The 18,440-nt window shown below is 52.7% G+C and overlaps 1 protein-coding gene across 1 annotated transcript in view; it reads right to left on the reverse strand.

The window, feature by feature from the left end:
• GPSM1 (G-protein signaling modulator 1) overlaps positions 1-18,440 on the reverse strand; it is a 55,434-nt gene that overhangs the window by 10,082 nt on the left and 26,912 nt on the right. The window contains 1 exon segment of the mRNA XM_009875965.1: positions 17,787-17,966. Coding sequence (XP_009874267.1) covers positions 17,787-17,966 — 180 coding nt within the window.

Genomic DNA, 18,440 nt, shown 5'->3' on the forward strand with positions numbered 1-18,440 from the left:
CCAGCCACTATAGCGGGCAGGCAGAGAGTCAAAGCTTCGTTTCCAATTTCTGTGAGGAGTATGTCCACCCGGACGCTGCTGGCTCGTCGCAGAGCTGAGCAACCTGGTTAAGGGCAGGCTGGGAACAGGACTCGATCACCTGAAACACGTCTCCCTCACTGGGAGGCATCCAGGCTTCTGCATGTGTGCATTTGCTGGTGGATGAGCAGGCTTGTTTAACCTGCCAGGTTGGATCCAGGATGTGTAAAACACACCTGAGGTGCTGGAAGAGCGAAGAGCAGCCGCGGGGAGTGCTGGGGAGCCTGCTGCCGCTCCGCGATGCCGCCCCAGGGCTGCCCCGAGCCCCTGCCTCTCCCAGGCTGCAGGTGCCCCGAGAGCACGAACGCACCCTATTCCCTCTCTGATAAACTCTCACTCACGCTAAACAAAATCCAGCAAAGTCTCTGGCTGAGAAGGTCGTGGGCTGCCTGGCTCTGCCCCCCTCAGATCGCCTCCTCGGATGTGCTGAAGCAATCCCAGACAAAGGAAAACAAAGTCAGAACAGACTCCTGTGCCTAAACCCCCCTGGCCATTTGCACTTGGATTCAGGAAAGCCATTAACCAAACGGGGAAGTCCTAATTGCAAGAGCTGCAACGTTTTCCAGCTCCCAACACCTGATGCCAGAACCCACACGTGTTCCGCAGAACTTTTGCCCTTGGACGTCGCTGCCCACCGGTGCCTCTGCAGAGAAGAGCCTTTCTCTGACATCCCAGGGCCAGCAGAGGACGTGGTAATTATTTCCATGCCAGCTTCACACGGTGTTCCCGTGCCTGAGGGCCCTGCAGAGCAGGACATGGCACCCTGGCAGCCAGACGATGGGATGGGGGTCCTCACCTAGGCCAGGAGCAGCAAGTCCTTGACTGGAGTGGGGTAAAGTCACCAGCACGATGGCTTTCTGCTCCATGACGCTGCTCCTGAGCAGCACCCTGTCCCCAATCTTGCCTCAGCACCCGTGTAGCTCACGTCCACCAGCAGCCCCAGCTGCGCTCCCTCACTGTGCACCAGCACCTGCTGTTAGAAATACCCTCAGCCCAACAGCTCTGGCCACGGTGGCTTCTCCTGCAGCTTTCTGCTGCCCCCACAGTGGTTAAAGTCACCTCGGGCAGAGCTAGAGGGCTCGATGAAGCTCTGCCCTCACCAAAAGCCTGTCTGATCACAGCTGTGCAGCAACAGGCTCCCGGGGTGACTCTGGGACAGGCCTCCAGAAGCCCCCAAGGACCCTGGCAGATGATTTCTGTGCTGGCAGAGCCAAGGCACATCCCTCAGCAATTCCTGCCGCTGCCACGAGCCAACAACACCCCCTGCGCCACGCACGGGCGAAACGTACCCTTCGAAGGGAGCTTCACCCACCAAACCAAGCTGCAGGTGCTCCCATGAGCTATCCAAAGGGCCAAACCTCGTGCCTCTGTCAGATCAGCTTCTCCTCTCGCAGCTGATGTCCCCACAGGCACCAGCCTGCCTTTGGTTCCCCTCCTCTCCTTCAGGCTCAACTTCTTGCAGACCTACCCCGATGCAGCAAGGAGCCGTCAAGCTCAAGGACCGCTCACTCCGGCTTTGCCCATTCCTCCGAGGGGGACGGCGCTGCCCTACCTGTGGGCAGGACCTGGTGCCCAGCGGGTCTGACACAGCGGGTCCAGCTCAGGAGCTGCTGCTCGAAGGCAAGCTGGCCTCGGTCAGGTCAGGAACGAGGTGAGGATGGCAGCAGGTTCAGGAATAACGCAGCAGTTTGCATTGTTGCTCCCTTGCAGAGCACTACCTTGGCATTTAAATATGCGTTTAAATCCACCCCGATTCCTCCTCCTCACCTTATTTCAGGAAGGCGACAACCTGGAGATGAAGTGACTTGACCAAGTCCCGCAGTGATGCAGTGGCAGAGCTGGGACGGGACCCAGCAATCGGTCCCCAGGGCCAAGCTCTCGAGTGCAGACGAAGAGTCCTTGGAAAAACCCTGCCCTTGGTTCCAGCAGGCACTTATCTGCCCAGGACCTGGCAGACATTCGTTCCAACACATCTACGCCCACGTGCCGTGTCTTATCTGTCTCACCCTCTATAAACCAGATAAATCACAACTGCAGAGAGCCTCCTGGAAGGCAAGGGAAGGCTGGAGGAGTGGAAGCAAACCTCTGGGTAAAAGCCACAAGCTTGTTTTACTGGGAGATGAAATGTCTGGAGCATCATCTCTGGGCTCAGGAGCAGGGTTCTGCCAGCCCCTGGCCACCAGCACCCTGGCTGGAGTCTCCACTCCTTGATGAGACCGTCACTTTCAGAAAAGCCGTTAAACTAGCCGAGTCTTTGCTGAGGACAGCATTTCCCTTTCGATGCCAACCCTTCAGCCACGCTCCCTCCAAAAGGCAGGGCTGGCCGGCAGACACCCCGTCCTCCCCCGGTACCCACAGCCCGGCACAGAGAACCAACGACCGCCCTCGCCACGCTCTGCTGCGAGACGCCGGCAGACACCCGAGCAGTCTGTGCACTGCTGCATCTATTTCCCAGAAAGTTGCAAAAATATTAATAACAATTAAACTTCAGACTGAAGCTACGTGCAAACTTGAAAAACCACAAGTATAGGCAGGAAATATCCAAGCCCTGACCCGAGTAAATCTCTCTCTCCTGTATCTCTGTATCCACCTCCTTCTCTTACTCCTGATCCAGCCTCTCGTTTCGGAGGACAGAAAGAAAACATAACTAAAAAAACGAGTTTTACTCACTGACCTCAGCAGCCAGCTCTTCCCACAGGCTCCAGCTTTTACATGTCCACAGGCAGGAACAACCTCTGGCAGGGCAGAGGCTGGGGACACGGGCGCTGCCGCCTCGATGCTCCCGAGCTCTCGTGAGCCGGCAGCGAGGGCTCTCCCCAGCTCCGAGCTCCGGCTGCCGGAGCAGAGATTTATGCCGAGCGCGCAGCCATGTGCAGAACGTCGACAGCCCCAATGACCCGTTGGATGCGAGATGCAGCTTAAAGCGACAGCTCTGCTCGCCTCGCTCCTCCCGGCGTCGCTCCCGTGCCCCCCGCGCGAGGGGGTGGGCTCGCTCGTCTCTCCCTCACCTCGCCGCCACGATCCCGGCGTTATTAGATGATGCTCTCAAACACGCAGCGGAGCTATGCGAATATTTAGCTTGCCTTCCACCTCCTCGCCTCCCACCCGCCACACACACTTCACCTTAAAAATAGATCGGGATCAATTTTGCCTAAACTACATCTGCAAACACGCTCGGCTCTACAGGCACACGCATGACAGCAAATGCTCTGTGCACACACAGACACAATATAATTGCTCAGATTTAAAGCACCAAAACATTGAAGGACCGTTTTTAGCTCCTGATAGTCCTCCTGCTCCTCATATTATTAGATACGTGATTTTTTATATCTTTTTTTTTGTTCTGCTGCAAGAGCCAGAGACACTCAGCCACAAGCATCTCTTAATTTAAACGTGCCACTGTTTCACAGAGGGAAATTTCTAATTGCAACAAGTTTTAAACATGGAAAGATGGAAATGCTACGCCACAGCCAAAGAGCTGTTCTCACCTCCCATTTGTGAAATGTGAATTTCTGATACGGAAACGGGCCACTGGAAAGAGAAGGTGCCCAAGGCCACCTGGCAGCGCAGTGGCAAAAGGCACTCTCAGCTGTCTATCCACACCGTCCTCTTGGACTTCATTCCCATTTTTCATTGTGGAAGTAGGAAATTCCTTAATCCTGAAAAAATGCAGCTTTTGGGCACTGCCCATGCCTTTGCACACCAGTAAATTTACTTCCAGGAGTCCCACAGTAATTAGCAATGTGGAAAGCACACGGGGCCAGAAATCAGGGCTGCTGGCTCGGTGCCTGGCCCCTGCCCACGGCCAGGCTGGCACGGAGGGTCTCAGCTCCCCAGTGCGCAGGACGGACCCTCTGGAGCACCAGTGACAGTGGTGAAGGTCTGTCCTCTGGGGCAGCGCCATGTGCCAGGAGAAGGGGTCAACTCTCTGTCTCACAGCACCTTGCAAATTCCTCGTACCAGGACAGAAAAGGCAATTACCCCGCACTCATTTCGTCCTGGTGCCGCAGGCTGGGGAGGGCAAGAGATAACCGGGAATCAGCCTCAAACCAACCTTCCATTTAGTTTGTGATTTTGGTTTTAAAACCGCTACAGGAACTGAGGAGGGCAAGAAGGGGCAGGGGAGGGCAAGGGGCCGAGCAGAGCCAACCTGCCCGCTGCCACGCTCGCTGCCGGGGCAGAGACGCTGCCGCAGCTCGTGTGAGCTGAGCGTCTGCGCTGCGGCCGCTGCATCCCTGCTGCTGCACTGCTGGAGGGGGGTGAGGTGAGGAATAAACCAAAACTGAGACACTGTCCCCTCTGAATCACTGAGACAGGTTGGGACAGCCACGAAAAGCGACGTGCAGAAGACAGGTATGACACTGGAGCAGAGCCGCGCACACGAGGTCAGCGCTTGGAACAGCAAGACGCAATGACGTCCTGCATCTGGGTTTAGGATGCAGTAAAGGAGGGCGAGTGAGATGTCCGTGATCTGCAGGGACACCACTCACCGCTTCAGGCTCCAGCTCTTGCCAGGGAGCTGTAAGCGTGTGCCCAAGTGTGCCCCCGGGACGTGCGTGCCCCTCAGCGGGCTCTGCCAACCGCACGGGCACCGCCTGGTGCAAACACAGGACGTGCGCGCCACGCTTCCCCCGTAGGATGAAATTATCACCCTTACTTGGACTGTTTTCAAAGATTTTTTGTAATTCTTTTTTTTCCCCTCCCTGCTTTAAACAACTCGCCCACGCATCCCTATAAACACCGGTGCTAAAAGCTGGTTCTGTTGTTAAGATTTCAAATAACTTGTGTTTTATTGTTTCAAACAAAATCAAAATAACTCGCCCACGCTCCCTCCTTCCTTAATACCGTAACTTGCTGACCTGCTGGGACCATGTCCTGCTGCCACACGCGGCTTAAATCCACACCTCGGATCAACAGCAGGTGACAATACTGGTTCTGCTTTTATTTTAGCAGGAGCATGGGGTGCCTGGCTGAAACGTTACTGACACCTCTGCTACTTGCAGCGTCGACCTGACTGCCTGAAAGCTAGTGCCAACGTGCTTAGATTTGGCTGCTTTGTGCGACCACCTTATTAATTCTGGATTTACACTTTTGCCCCAGCTATGCTGCCATCTACCCTGAAATCAGGCAGCTGCCAGCTCTCGCTGCACAGACCAGGCATCCGTGGCTCTACTTCTGGTTTCTCTTTGGGAGGCAATATATTAGTCAGCCTATTCAAACAGTCCTCAAAGAGCTACAGAAATATTCTGTAGCTAATGTAGCAACTTTTCCACATCGGTTTTGACAGCATTTACCATGCCAGGCTGGGTTTCCCCATCACCATTTAATAGAAACACACAAGCCAGATTTAGCACCTAAAGCTTAAATTGCTAACCAAGGAGACAAGTTGGAGAAGCGCTATCATTCCAGGCCAGCCTCTCCACTCTACAGAAAGAAGACTGGAAGCTCCAGAGACCAATTTAGCCCATTGAAAACCTGGAGCATCCCTTAAATACCAGAACTGGGAGTGAGCCCGAAACTACTTGCTCTAAACAATTCAGTTTATAGGCAGATGCCAGCAAGCCGCGACCAACGCTCACCCCCACGCCAAGCACCTGGCCAGGCACCCCATAACACACCCAAGCAGCAAAGAATAGTGTTTTATCCAAAACTAGTTGCAGTGATTTACTTTGCAGTTCGAGGGGAGGGTGAGATCTAGGACCGCGCTCAACTGTTGAGCCTCAGCTGAGCAGCAGTAATTTGCTAAACCAAAATAACTCCACTTTATAGGATATAACCCATATTCTCGATTAATTAGCACAAGGTTAATACACAGCGCTCAGCTCCCGGTCACCTACTCTATCCACCAGACCGCACCACCACCTCCCCGCAGCCCTCCTGAGGAGCAGGAGGTGATGGAGGAGATGAGTGCCTGTAAGCCCGCTGCCAGCGCAGGGCACGCTCCTCGTCAGCGATGGAAACGACCCAATGCTCCCCCGGCAGCAGCTCTGCCCTCCTCCCCGCGATATACTGCGCTCGGCGCATCCGAAATTGGAACCTACTGACAATTCGCTTTGAAAAAGGCTTTGCAAAAAAAAAAAAAGCCTACTTGTCCCTGGATTGCCAAAATTGTGCTACTTTCTCGAAACGTACTTTTATTTAGACACCTACTTGCTCTTAAGCACAGCACTGTTTTAAAAAGCCGCTGAAGAGATGCAGCACCTTCGGCAGGGGTGGTAGCGATGGGTGAAGTCGGTGGATCCGCACACACCCATCTGCGTTAGCACCCGTAACGCCTTCATATAAACACCCTTCACGGCAGCAAACGCCCAAATCTTAATTATTATTTACTCATGTTCCAGTAACGCCTGAAGGCCGTGCTCAAGATCAAGGTCTTGTTATGCAAGGCACCCCACAAAACACGAAATCCTGGCCCGGCTGGGGGCAGGGAGGATCCCAGGGCTGGTCCCCGTGGGTTTGTCATTTCAACAACGGTCAGACACAGCCCTTCTTGGAAGAGCTTAAACAGGCACGACAAAACCCCACATGCAAACACAGGAACAGCTTCTCCTACCAGCAGAAAGCAGGTCTTGCTCTGTTAAAAGGGCAAGAGGAAACTACGTCCCGTTTGGGGACGGCGTAGACAGGGAGGCTGATTTGCTCCACGTGGCAGTGCCCAGAGAATACTTGGATGCAAAAGGCTTTAGATACAGGCAAAAAGCCCTCCAGGGAGTTTTCTGCACATCCCAGAGGAGTTGCACCTCCTGCAGCCAAGCATATCCGATGGTCTCACGCTTTGCTGGCTCTCACGAGAGGGCTGCACCCACCTGCAGAAGCTGGTTCCCCCTCTCCTCCAGCAGCAAGAGCCCTGCAGTGACCTGCAAATCTCCACGATCCAAGCTGGAAAAGCTGGATCCATGGGACCATTCAGGGCCCTTCTCGAGTCGCACATCTCTGCACAAAACCAGGCTCAGCTCTCTGCCAGGTTCAGGCTCCTGTCCTCTGGGGCCAGATGGGGAACAGAAAGGAGCCGGGGGCTCTGAAAAATCATTATTTAGGCTTTTTTAGATTAATTGGTGTTAATTGCTTTGGGAGGCTCAAAAATAGCGCTGTTAATGGGAAAGGTGTAGGCAGACTGAAGGTGAGGCGTGAGCAGAGGCTGGTGATTGCCACCTTAACCCCGCGCACAGGCTGTGCCCTGCTCAGCCAGCAGCAGCAGCCAAAAGCAGGGAGACCTGGTCAGCTGGGATTTGCCTCCTGCACCCCTAACCCCGACATTGCCTCCCCCTGACACTCGTACAGGGGCAGAGGAAGCATACCTGCCACCACAACAGGATTTTTTATCATGAGAGCTCCAAGAAACAGCACTTTGAACCTTCCTCATTTCAAGCTCCTTTGATTTACAGATTCACATGCTTTTCCAGCAGCCACGGAGGATCCTCAGTTGCTTGCACCTAGTCCAAGCACAGACACAAGGACAGCCCCGAGAGACCCCGAACCCTCTGCTCACCCCAAGGCTGTCCTAACCCAGAAGAGAGGGTTGGCATGGGATGGCACCGCGTCTGTCCACGAGCCGTGGGATGGAGAACAACCTGGTACCAGGGGAGGTTGCTGCCCTTCACCTGGGCTGCTGAACTCTCCTGCTTGACCGCAAATGAACGCTGGGGACGCAGAAAGCTGAGCAAGGACAGACAAAAGCCAAACTTGCCCCAAGGCTGTGCTGTGTTTGTGACTTCTGGGAGAGTCTCCAGCCCCGTAGCCCTGTCCAGCAGCGTGGAATAGCTGCTATCAAAGATAAGGTACAGACCAAACCAGTCTGATTATACAGGCTCCTGCACTGCTACAGACCCGTCCTTAAATGAAACCCAAGCCCCATGTTACTAGAGTGCATTTAAATATAGTTCATATGCAGAGAAACACAAGTTCCTGGTACAGAAAAGATTGCCTACGTAGACCCACCGAGTGATGGAAAAGCTCACGGCACAGCTCCAGCACTGAAGGCCCCTCTGTCATCTGGTGTCATCACAGCTCCAGTGATTTAAGCAGAGTTATGCTGATTTACATGCAAAGAGAACCTGGACTATGATTCTTTTTTTTTTTTGAAGCTCTTCTAGCATGTGCAGTTTATTAAATGCAAGAGGCTGGAAATGCAGATGCACAAAGTGCCCCAGGTACAGCAGAGACCCTAGAAGCGAATGAAGAATTCCAGATTTTGAGAGAAGTCAAACATTTGGGAGTTTTATTGCTCTTGGTCTGGCTTCAATTCAACCCTCCTTTTTAGTATTATTCTCTTTAAAGTGATAGTTTCTAGGAAATGGCAAGTGTAACGTCTCTTTTACTGCCTCATACCACTCTAATGGCTGACAATTTGCTGGGAGAAAGGCTGTGCAAGGAGGAAAGCAGACCTCAGTTATGGCTTCAGAGTGCCAATAACTGAAAATGCAGTTACCATGAGTCAGAGGAAGAAGAGCGTATTTCGGTAGCTTGGTTAGTCAGCCCCAGCCTGGACCACTGGACTAGCCAGTCTGCAGACCTCCTATTACAGCCTCCAACAAAGGTCTGCTGGGGGACCTGGGACAACCAGTTCTGCTTTTACCTCCTTCCTAGAGCACGTTCCTCTTGTAAGAGGCTCTTACAATTTTCTAGCTCCAAAACTGACCTCTACACTTAGCCACTCACAGATGGAACACGGAGTTCTCAGACGCGCTTTCATACATTCCCCTGATCCTCAGCCCAAGGGATCCGAGAAGCATCCAGACCTTGGGTGTCCCTGGTGTAACTTCTGCAAAGCTGAGGGCTTGGACAGCCATCCTGCACACGGGGCAGCCAGGACGCTCCTCTTCTCTGCGTGTGGTTGATGCACAAGCACAGGCTTGTGTTAAATCCTGCTTCCTATCTGCTCCCCACAGCACAGCTTTGATTCACAACCTGACCTCAGTCTGTGAGGAGGAGAAACAAGGGGCAGGCATAGTGGGAAGAAGCAGAAAGGGGGTGTAGCAGTAAGGAGAATTTCCCAAAGACAGGAAGATCAGGAATTCAGCTTTATCTCTGGGAAGTATCTCACCAAGGACAAAGCCTCAGGGGCTGACATCAAGGCAGCGATACCTCTGTCTTGCTTCTGTCCAGCGCAAAATGTGGGCAGGACACTGCAAGGGCAGCTCCAGGACCAACCCACCATCACACCAGATAAAGGCCACTGGTCATTCTGCAGATACCATCTGCCCTGCCAACACCAGTCCCTCCTCACTGTGTGGGAGTTATCCATCTCTTCAGTGGCAATAGGTTCTCTTTTCTACTTAGATTTTGCCCACTGTATTGTCTGCAGGACGAAGGAGAGAGAGCAGTTAACATTTGTCCAGTGCAGTGCACCTCGTAGGGGTCACTTCTGCTTCAGCACCCAGAAGGGTCAAATATTCAAATATTCTCTGGTGACCCAGAGATCACAGCCTAGCCTTTTTCTGTCTTAATTTAAGAAATGTCAAAACCACTCAATGCACCTTCAGGGGCTCTGTAAGCAGAGCAGTCATTTTTCCAAAATGAAAACTGCATCAACTAAGAGTCTCCTTGGTGCTGAAAAGCCCATTGCTCTGAGCAGAGAGCCCCCTGTGACCCAGCTGCAAAGATGCTTAAAGCAGTGGGTGCCCACATCCTTCTCTCGAGTAAGAGCTGTGGGTGAAAGAGATGATCGGTGCTTCTCAAATCGAGCCAGGCAACCATCTTCATTGCACCTAAGGCATCCAAGGCAGAACCTCTGGGCTCCCATTTTGGACTCAGTAGGGGTGATTTTAAGGCAGCCTCCTCTGCAAAGGCAGAGGGTGCAAAGGAAAAAGCCTTGGACCAGAACAACGCCCTGCAGAGCGCGGGGAACCATGCACACAGCTCCTCAAACACAGCCGAGCTCTCACAAAACCAAACCTCAAGTCGCAGCGTTGTCCGAAATGCAGGCGTCATCCCAGTGGGCACGAGGATTGGCAGAGAAAAGCATGTGCAGTGCTCAACCCCATCCATCCTGAGGACTGGGACAGCTCCTGCCTCACCTTGCCCTGCCAGGGATGCTGCTCCCTCCCCTTGAGCCCTCCCAACCACTCCCTGGCAGGACCAGCTTCTCCTGGCAGATCATTCTGGCTTTGACTCTGACTGTGGATGCTGTAGCCCACCTCCCAAACCAGCAGCTCCGCATGAGGAAAAAAGCAACTTTGGGATCACAAAACCACAAGCCTCACGTAAGCGCCGGTGCAGCCCCAGCCCTGGGCACCGGAGCTGCCCCCAGGGGGGTCGTGCCTGGGTTCAGCCCTGCGGGCACGATGCTCGCCTGCAGCAGAGCCTGCAGAGGCCCAGCTCTGCTGTGCCTCCCTCTCACTGGATAATTACAGAGAAAACAAAGCAAATCCCAATTTTAGCGCCATTATAAAACAGAGAGGGGGAATTCATTACCTGGCAGCTGCTAATATTTAAGGAAGAAACTGATAATTTACCTCCAAGGCAATGAATGCAGTAGAGGCGAAGCCAGAAAACTCTAGTGCCTCCCCCCACCATCCCCGCGCAGTCACTTTGCAGAGATTTTTTTTATCTGCCCGTTTATTTCCCTGCCTCCCATGCTAGCACCAAAGTCCCAGCGAGGAACAGCGTGTGCCAGGCTCTGCGCTGCAGAACTCCTGCGAGTCTTGGCTGCGCTTCTGGATTTGCTGCACCCTCCAGATTTGGGGGAGCGTTTTTTTAAACCTCTCCTGGCTCATGCAGCGTCTGCCCAACCAGCCCATCCGAGTCAGGGAAGAGGAGCCAAAGAAAAGAAGGGCCCTAAGAGCTTAACAAAAAGACTCACATGGACATATGAAAGGTCAGACAGCTGAAGATGACTCTGGGAAAGCAACCAGATCACTCGCTGCTTCTCCAAGTTGCCCAAATCCCTGGAAGAGCCTCCCCATGCCCGTCAACCTCGAGCCCTCCAGAAAGTTTTGCAGCTCATCCTGCCTCCAGCTAGGAAATGTCTCAGCACAGCCTCTCTCTCAGGTCTGCGTCTGCCCGAAGGGCTGCGGAAGGTAGCACGACGTCGACTTTAAACGTTCTGAGGTCTGGCCTAAGCTACAAAGTCAGGCTGGAGTAACTGTCAGCCAGGAGCGTCAACACAAAACAAAACGCACTTGAAGGGACCCAGCTTCATCCACCAGAACACACGGTCACACACTGGACAGGAAGACAAAGCATCACAAGAACGAGCTGTGGCTCCGTGTTTACCTGTTCAGCTCCAACAGCACCGACACCAGCACAGCAGCCTCCAGGTGTCATAGGAACCGTCTTAAATTTAGCAGCAGCTGCCTTCTCTCTCCCTGACTCCAGCTTCTCTCTTCCTCTCCATCCCCCTCTTGCTCTCAGATTCTCAGAGCACGTTTACACCAGAAAGTCTGAGCAATGATAATGGCATAATTATACCCATGCAGTTAAACAAAACATAAAGGCTGCGGGATAAAGGAGGGTGTGCATTTGCACTGCCCTCGCGTTGCGGTAGCTTACACATCAGTGAGACAAAGAGGTTACCTCATCTCGGAAGAGAGGGAAGGTGCACAGACACAGCCACCACCGAGCAGCAGAGGCTGCCTGCCCGGTGCAAGCTCCCTCCCCATGGTCCAGCTCCCAAAGGACTGCAAAGAAGGATCAGTTTAATTTTCTCTCAAACAATACAACTGGGGAAGAGATCCTTTGGGGCCAGAGAGTGTCTGGGAGGAAGCTCCCAAGGCTGTGTTTATGCACCCATCTGACCAATTCTGCAGTCCACAGCGAAGTCACGGGGGATGGATGGGGGAACCCGACATCCTAGTGCTGCCCAGGCAACGCAGGATTCAGCAGGGACAGGCAGGATCTCGCTGCCTGGCTCTTGTCAAGGATGTCACACTCCTCCCCAGCTCTGCTCCCTATCCCCTGCCCCTAGAAACTGAACTCTTGGACCCGCAGGCCAGGCAGAGGGTCAACCACGAGCATCTGCTCTGTGCATCGCTCCTGCAACCTGACAAGCCCCTAGTAAATCACGAGAGAGAAAAACATCAAAAGAGCTCTGGCAACCCGCCTTTGGGGTGTGGGGGGGTATGATCTACATCTTTTTTTCCTCTTCTTTTACGGTTGCTTCTCACTGGAATTATAAAAAAGGTCTTACAGAAACATTTGTCCTAGGGAATGTCTGGCAACGCAGCACGCTTGCAGATCGTTCAGTGCCTAAACACATCAGTGACCCAACTCTGCAAGTTGTCACTGCCATCAAACACAGCTCCTCTTTCTCTTGACTATAAATGGTCTTTGCTGAGGACAGGGTGGAGGACAGGTTTGAAGAACTCCCTCAAGCTGCATTTGATGCACTTGCCTGGGAAGAGGAAACTCCAGATGAACAGGACCATTTCTAGAACACAGACCCTCAAAGAGGGAAGAGGAATGGGCTTGATCCTTACCGCTCTCCATAGGTTTTGTTCCAGCTGTTAGACCTTGATCCAATAAAGTGCTTTAGCCCTTGAACTCTGGTACATGCACAGCCTCGTTGATTGTCTCAGACACTTTAGCTCAGTGCTGACCTTAAACACAAAGCCCAGAAATGGGGCAAGGTCCCCAGCCCCTCTCCAGTCTTTTCAGGAATGCACAGCCCCTTTTTTCTTCCATGGACTCTCTCCTTTTTCCACAGTAGTTGCTCTCTCAGAGAGGAGAGTGATGGACATACAACCTCTGCAATTTCTGAAGCGTTAGAAAAATCTCATCCTTGTAGTAACCCTCTAAAACAGAGCTGTTACCAAGTCAGTCGAGCTTCATGACCTTCCCCACAGCGGAGCAGAGGGGTTAAATTTATGAGCTAGCCTTTGATGTCTGCAAGCTTCATGTGGTACAAAACCTTCTGCTTTGATGTTACTTTTAAAAGAGAGGAAACTCAGAAGGTGTGCAGCGCACGAGTCCCAGGGAGTGCTCGGACCTGGCCACCCGCAACTGCAGGCACAGGGACCGAGCTCTAACGCGGCTTCTTATGCTCAGGGCTCGGCTGCAACAGAGAGAAAATGTGACCAAACGTGCCTCACCCTCACCAGCTTCTCACGGACCAAACCCACCTTTGCTCTGCCTGTGGAGAACTCACTACCCTGAGTATTCCCATGGGAGCTCCAACACCTGACCTCAGAGGTGAAGAGAACCCTGTCCCTGCCCGTCCCCCAGACCCAGGCAGGGTCGGTCCCTCTCCTCCCTGCAAACACCAGCTGTGGCTGGGAAATTCTCCCTCTTCAACGGGCCCACAGGAGGGGTAAGGGAGCCCAGCTCTGACCCGTCAGCGATGCAAGCCTCCTGCATGAGCTCCCCATGGTGTGTGCATGTCACACAGCAAATCACAGAATCGTTGAGGCTGGAAAAGACCTCTGGGATCAAGAAGTCCAGCCTGTGACCCAACAGCATTGCAACGGCTGGACCATGGCGCTAAGTGCCTCATCCAGCTTCTCCTTAAAGACCTCCAGGGAAGTGACTGCATCACTTCCCTGGGCAGTGCATTCCAATATCTGACCACCCTCTCCAGGAGGAAGGGCTTCCTGAGATCCAACCTAACCCCCCCCCAACACAGTTTCAGGTCATGCCCCCTGACCCTGTCACTAACTGCCCAGGAGTAGAGCCCGACCTCAACCTGATTGCATCCTCCCTTTAGGGAGTTTTAGAGAGTGAGAAGGTCCCTCCTGAGTCTCCTCTTCTCCAGGCTAAACACCGCCAGCTCCCTCAGCCTCTCCTCATAGGACTGTCCCCTCCAGTCCCTTCACCAGGAAGGTCTAAGCCGTGCAGAGGGACCTGCCGCGCTCTCCTACCTTACGCAGCGCCTGGGCCATGGCTTCTCCTATCCATCCCAGCATCCCCACGGCTTTGCCAACAGGCTGAGCCCTTCTCCCAGGCCCCGACAGAACCGCCAGCAGGGACGGGATCCTCTCCATCCCCGGGCTCGCTTCACTTTTCCCTGTCTCCCCTCCCCTCTCCCGCCTCCTCCCACAGGGAGTTTCCCAGCAGCTCAGTAATTAGCAGCATCACCACAGCTCCTACCATCCAAAGCTCAAACAACTTTACAGCCATCATCACGCCTCTGTAACCTCCCCAGGGTAGGCAGGGAAGCAGCATTACCCCATCGCCCAGATGGGCAAGAGGGAGGTAAACAAGAGCCAGCCCGTGGCAGAGACGGGCAGCGAACCCGCGAGCCCTGACTCAGGCACCGCATCCACGGGACCTCCCCGTCCCAGGGGTCTGCCCGGTGCAGAAAGGTCCCTTTGGAAGGAGGTCAGCGGCTCCGTTGGCAAGCAGGACTTATCCAGACTTTGCATCACTCTGGGAATCCTGGGATGAGGTTTTCTTCCAGGGCATCTCTCTGCAAAATGACTGTGGGAGCGGCACAGTCTGAGCCCACGCCTCCCCATGGGAGAGCGGGTGCTGTGGCACCCCATAAAAGCACCTTAAATCAACCATCAGAGCTCACTTTTAATTAAGGACTTGCTGTTTGCTGATGGATTAAAAAAAGATTTTTGCTTTGAGCTTTCACAAAACACGGAAGAATCTGGGGGGATCCCTGTGTGAACAGCCTGACCAGGGAAAGCTTCTCTCCTGTCCTGGGTGGGGTTGGCTACATCCCATTTACAAAGTCTCACACGAACGGGAATGACAGCTTGTCCAAACAGCCCACCCACACTCCCACACAACAGACCGACGTGACCCTGGTAGCCCTCTGACAGATGAGGACAAACACAGAAGACACGGCAATGAGTCGCTTGGCTTTTGGCAAATCCCTGCAAGACGACTTTAAACGTTCTGAGGTCTGGCCTAAGCTACAAGGTCTGGCCTAAGTTACAAAGTCAGGCTGGCATAACTGTCAGCCAGGAGCACCAACATAAAACAAAATTCACTTGAAGTGACCCAGCTTTGCCCACCAGAACACACTGCAGGGACATTCTGGCAAGAGAGCCCTTTCTAGAGGGTATTTCACGTGTCACGAGGCACGGCCCGAAGGCAACCAGCTGGCGTAAGCCCTGTGCCAGCGAGGCTGTGCTGCCTGTGACGGGGTGACAGACCATTCACTCCTATGGCTGGACAAAGAGCACACACGCAGCACTGCAGGGCACGGGGCAGAATTTCAAACGCCTCCTGAGCCTCTCCAACTCTGGCTTCTGGGGAGCTCCAGCATTTCTGACAGTGTTTCTAGGGAAGGCAATATAAAGACTCCTGCCTTCTTCATTTTGCAGGGGCACAGGAAGGGGCAAAATGTAGTCGCGAGCTCCGACCTCACTGTCAAGGAAGGATGGCAGGATGCTGTGCCGAGAGCGATGCTGGGAGGCTTCGGTGTCCCACATGCACTTTGCCAAGTGGAGGTCCCTCTGCCGTTCAGAGCATCTGCCTATAAAGACTGCAACTCCGATCATGCTACACAACTGTACAGCTACCTGCCTGAAGAAAAACCCAATAAAACATTTGTCACTGTCATTTTTATGGGATATGGACTACGGTCCATTAGACAGCAAATAAGAGTCATTCTTTAAAACGTTAGACAGGCAGTCAACCTTCTCCGCGAGCCACGAACGTTGTTGAGTGCATTGACCTACTCTCTCTTGGGATAAAACGTGACACGTTTAGTGTTTGCCAGGAGAAAGACAGGATATTTTTCTCCACGCAGCCTGAGCCAGCTCTCTGCAAAAGCAAACCCTGGGCTTTCGGTCCCCATGCCCTGAAGGGCAGGAGGAGCAGCCTGTCCCTCACCCGCTCCCATCAGTTGGGAGCAGCAGGAACGCCACGTGTCTGTGGGCACCTCCTGTGGCCAGGGCGTGGATGCCTACACTCGCTCTTTCACGGACGCTCAATCAAAACCCCACGTGCACTGTCACGAGGCCACTGGTGGTTGGCAATGTCCCACAGGGCCTCTTCTTAGGCACAGCCTGGGTACTCCCAGCTACGCTCCTGAGGAATGCTTTTTGCCTTGCTCTTGATGGAATACAACTTTTGTTTGGTTTCTGGCTGTACGTCCAAGTTAAAAATACAGGGCTATTTCTGGCAGAAGTGGGGGTTTTTTTTCTGCTTTTGTATTGCCTTGGATGCCCCCATGTTGCCGTCTCCTTTCTGGCTCAGATGAGCTTTGTTTTCCTTCTCAGTGATCATGTTTGCACCGGTGAGCAGTAGGAAATGCTTTTCCTATTAGAACGTTTCCACGAGCCCTGTTGGGAATGAAGAATGAGCTCAGAAAAGTCTAAAAAAAAAAAAACCCAACAACCCAGTTGGTGAAAGGATCCTGTCTCCAGTGGCCAGAGAACTGAAAAATCAGGAACGTCTGTGGTCAGAAAGAGATGTGTACATACGCACGCAGGTACAGCAGGGTATGTTCTCCTCGCGATCCGGAGACCAGCAAGAAAGGACTGGTGCTAGAAACACTTCATAGCATCCTCACTCTACAGACAGGCTTCACCCCAAGCTCTGCAGCTCAAACCCTTTCTTACCCAGCATGAAAATATTTTCTTTTGCTTTTCTTAAATGCCAAGAAAAAATAAGCCTATCTTCCCTGGCTTGGATTTATTGCATCTGGAATCGCTGTATGATCAGAGGATGGTGATAGCGTGTTGCAGTCTCAGTACAAAGCAAGAGCCCAAACACTTTCAAGCACCCGTGCGATCATTAAATCTTTGCTGTTATGTTCCATATCTCCTGGCAACAACAAGTTTAGGACTTGGGGCTTCTCACATGAAATCACCGAGTTCAAATACCTTCAAGCCCCCTCCTACAATCCGACGTTTGTGGGCGTGATCCCTGTCTCCAGGACTGCGAACAAACCCACCACAGCTGCAGGAAGCCTCCCCGGTACCTTGTATTTGCCACGTGTCACAACAAACACAGACGTAACTGGAAGATAACAGCCTAACAAACAGCTTAATTGTTCAGGCTAAAGAAATCCAAAAAGGCACATGGAGAGCTTTCCAGGGCACGGATCCTCCCCACCTACTGGGGAGCCGAGCACAAACTGAGTCAGAGCTCTTCAACACCCAACACAAGACGTGCTCTTGCCAGTAACGCATAAATCACTGACATCAGGGCCAGCTCTTCTTGCCAGCTTTTGCTCTTTAGGAAGCATTCTCTACCCAACTTACTGCCAAAAAGAAGCTCCTAGACAAGGATTTTCCACCATTTCTGCGTAATGATTGATGAATGCAGAGACCAGTCTGCCCATTGCCACTCTAGAGACCACCAAAGCGACCAGGAGATGAGAGGGAACAGCACCTAAGGTCCCAGGTTTGGCAAAGGCAATCAGCACTTTTGGCTGTTCGCTGAAGAGGGCTCTGTTTTGTGAAGGCAACAGCCCACTCCTCATAAATCCTGGGAAGCTGATCAAGTCAGGGTTCCAAATTGCTATGTTCTTCTGGAATTCAGGCATCACATCCTGACCGTCTCAAACTCAGGAAAGTTTAGGTCTAGGGTCCCATCCCTCAATAGAAGGTTACAAACACCACCACTAAACATCAAGCTCTCATAAACCAGTTCATGATGGAGGTTGGGGCCATTGTTCTGCTAAACGGACAGCGATGCTGAAGCTCAAAAAGGCAAAATGATTTGCCTACAGTTGCCCAAACAGCCGAGAGCAAAGCTAAATGCAGGCTCTGTTTTCCACTGCCAGCCCCATATCAGATTAAAAATGAAGTAAGAACAAACACGCTGTAAGAAACTCCCAGATCAGTACTGGAGGGAAAGATTCATCTTCCTACCGACTGTGACACCTGGACTTGGACTTCGCTGGCATCCAGTGGCGATGGACTTGACCCCTGGGACTTTCTCTCTGCACTGGATTGGTGCTCCCGGTATTTCTTGGACCTCACAGGTAATGACAAGAACTCTCTTCCTGAGATCTTCAAGTCTCCCACATGATGGCTGTCCCCATTCTGGTCCTTGAGAAAGCAAGAAATAGTCATTGCACAAATTGCCTGTCACAGGTTTACGTGGAGATCTGTTGGCAAGTATCCACAGAGCAGGAGACGCAAGGAAGCAAGAAGTTAATGTGGAGCTTAGACGGTGTAAGCTGCCACTCATCATATGCTGGGTTGAATGAGGACATTTTGTCTCTCTTTGCAGCGTGTGATTTTAACGAGTGGAGAGGAAGCATCACCCAGACAACACACAGTAGTCAACTTCTCCACAGGGAGAAGGAGCATCCTCTTAAAAACCCCAGGTACGCAGGTCGAAGCGTGGCTGGTTTATCTACAGGCACAGGAAATGATGGATGAAAGGTCCAGAAGTAGTCACCACTGCTCGTGATTTCTGGCAACCACACTCATAAAAACCTTTTCCAAACAGTGGCAAGCTCACCTTGCCCAGGACACCAAACGCTTGGCACAAGGCCCTCCACTTGCTCTATCTTCTGT

The sequence above is a fragment of the Apaloderma vittatum genome, unplaced genomic scaffold (assembly GCF_000703405.1).
Source record: "Apaloderma vittatum isolate BGI_N311 unplaced genomic scaffold, ASM70340v1 scaffold12929, whole genome shotgun sequence".
Classification (NCBI taxonomy): Eukaryota; Metazoa; Chordata; class Aves; order Trogoniformes; family Trogonidae; genus Apaloderma; species Apaloderma vittatum.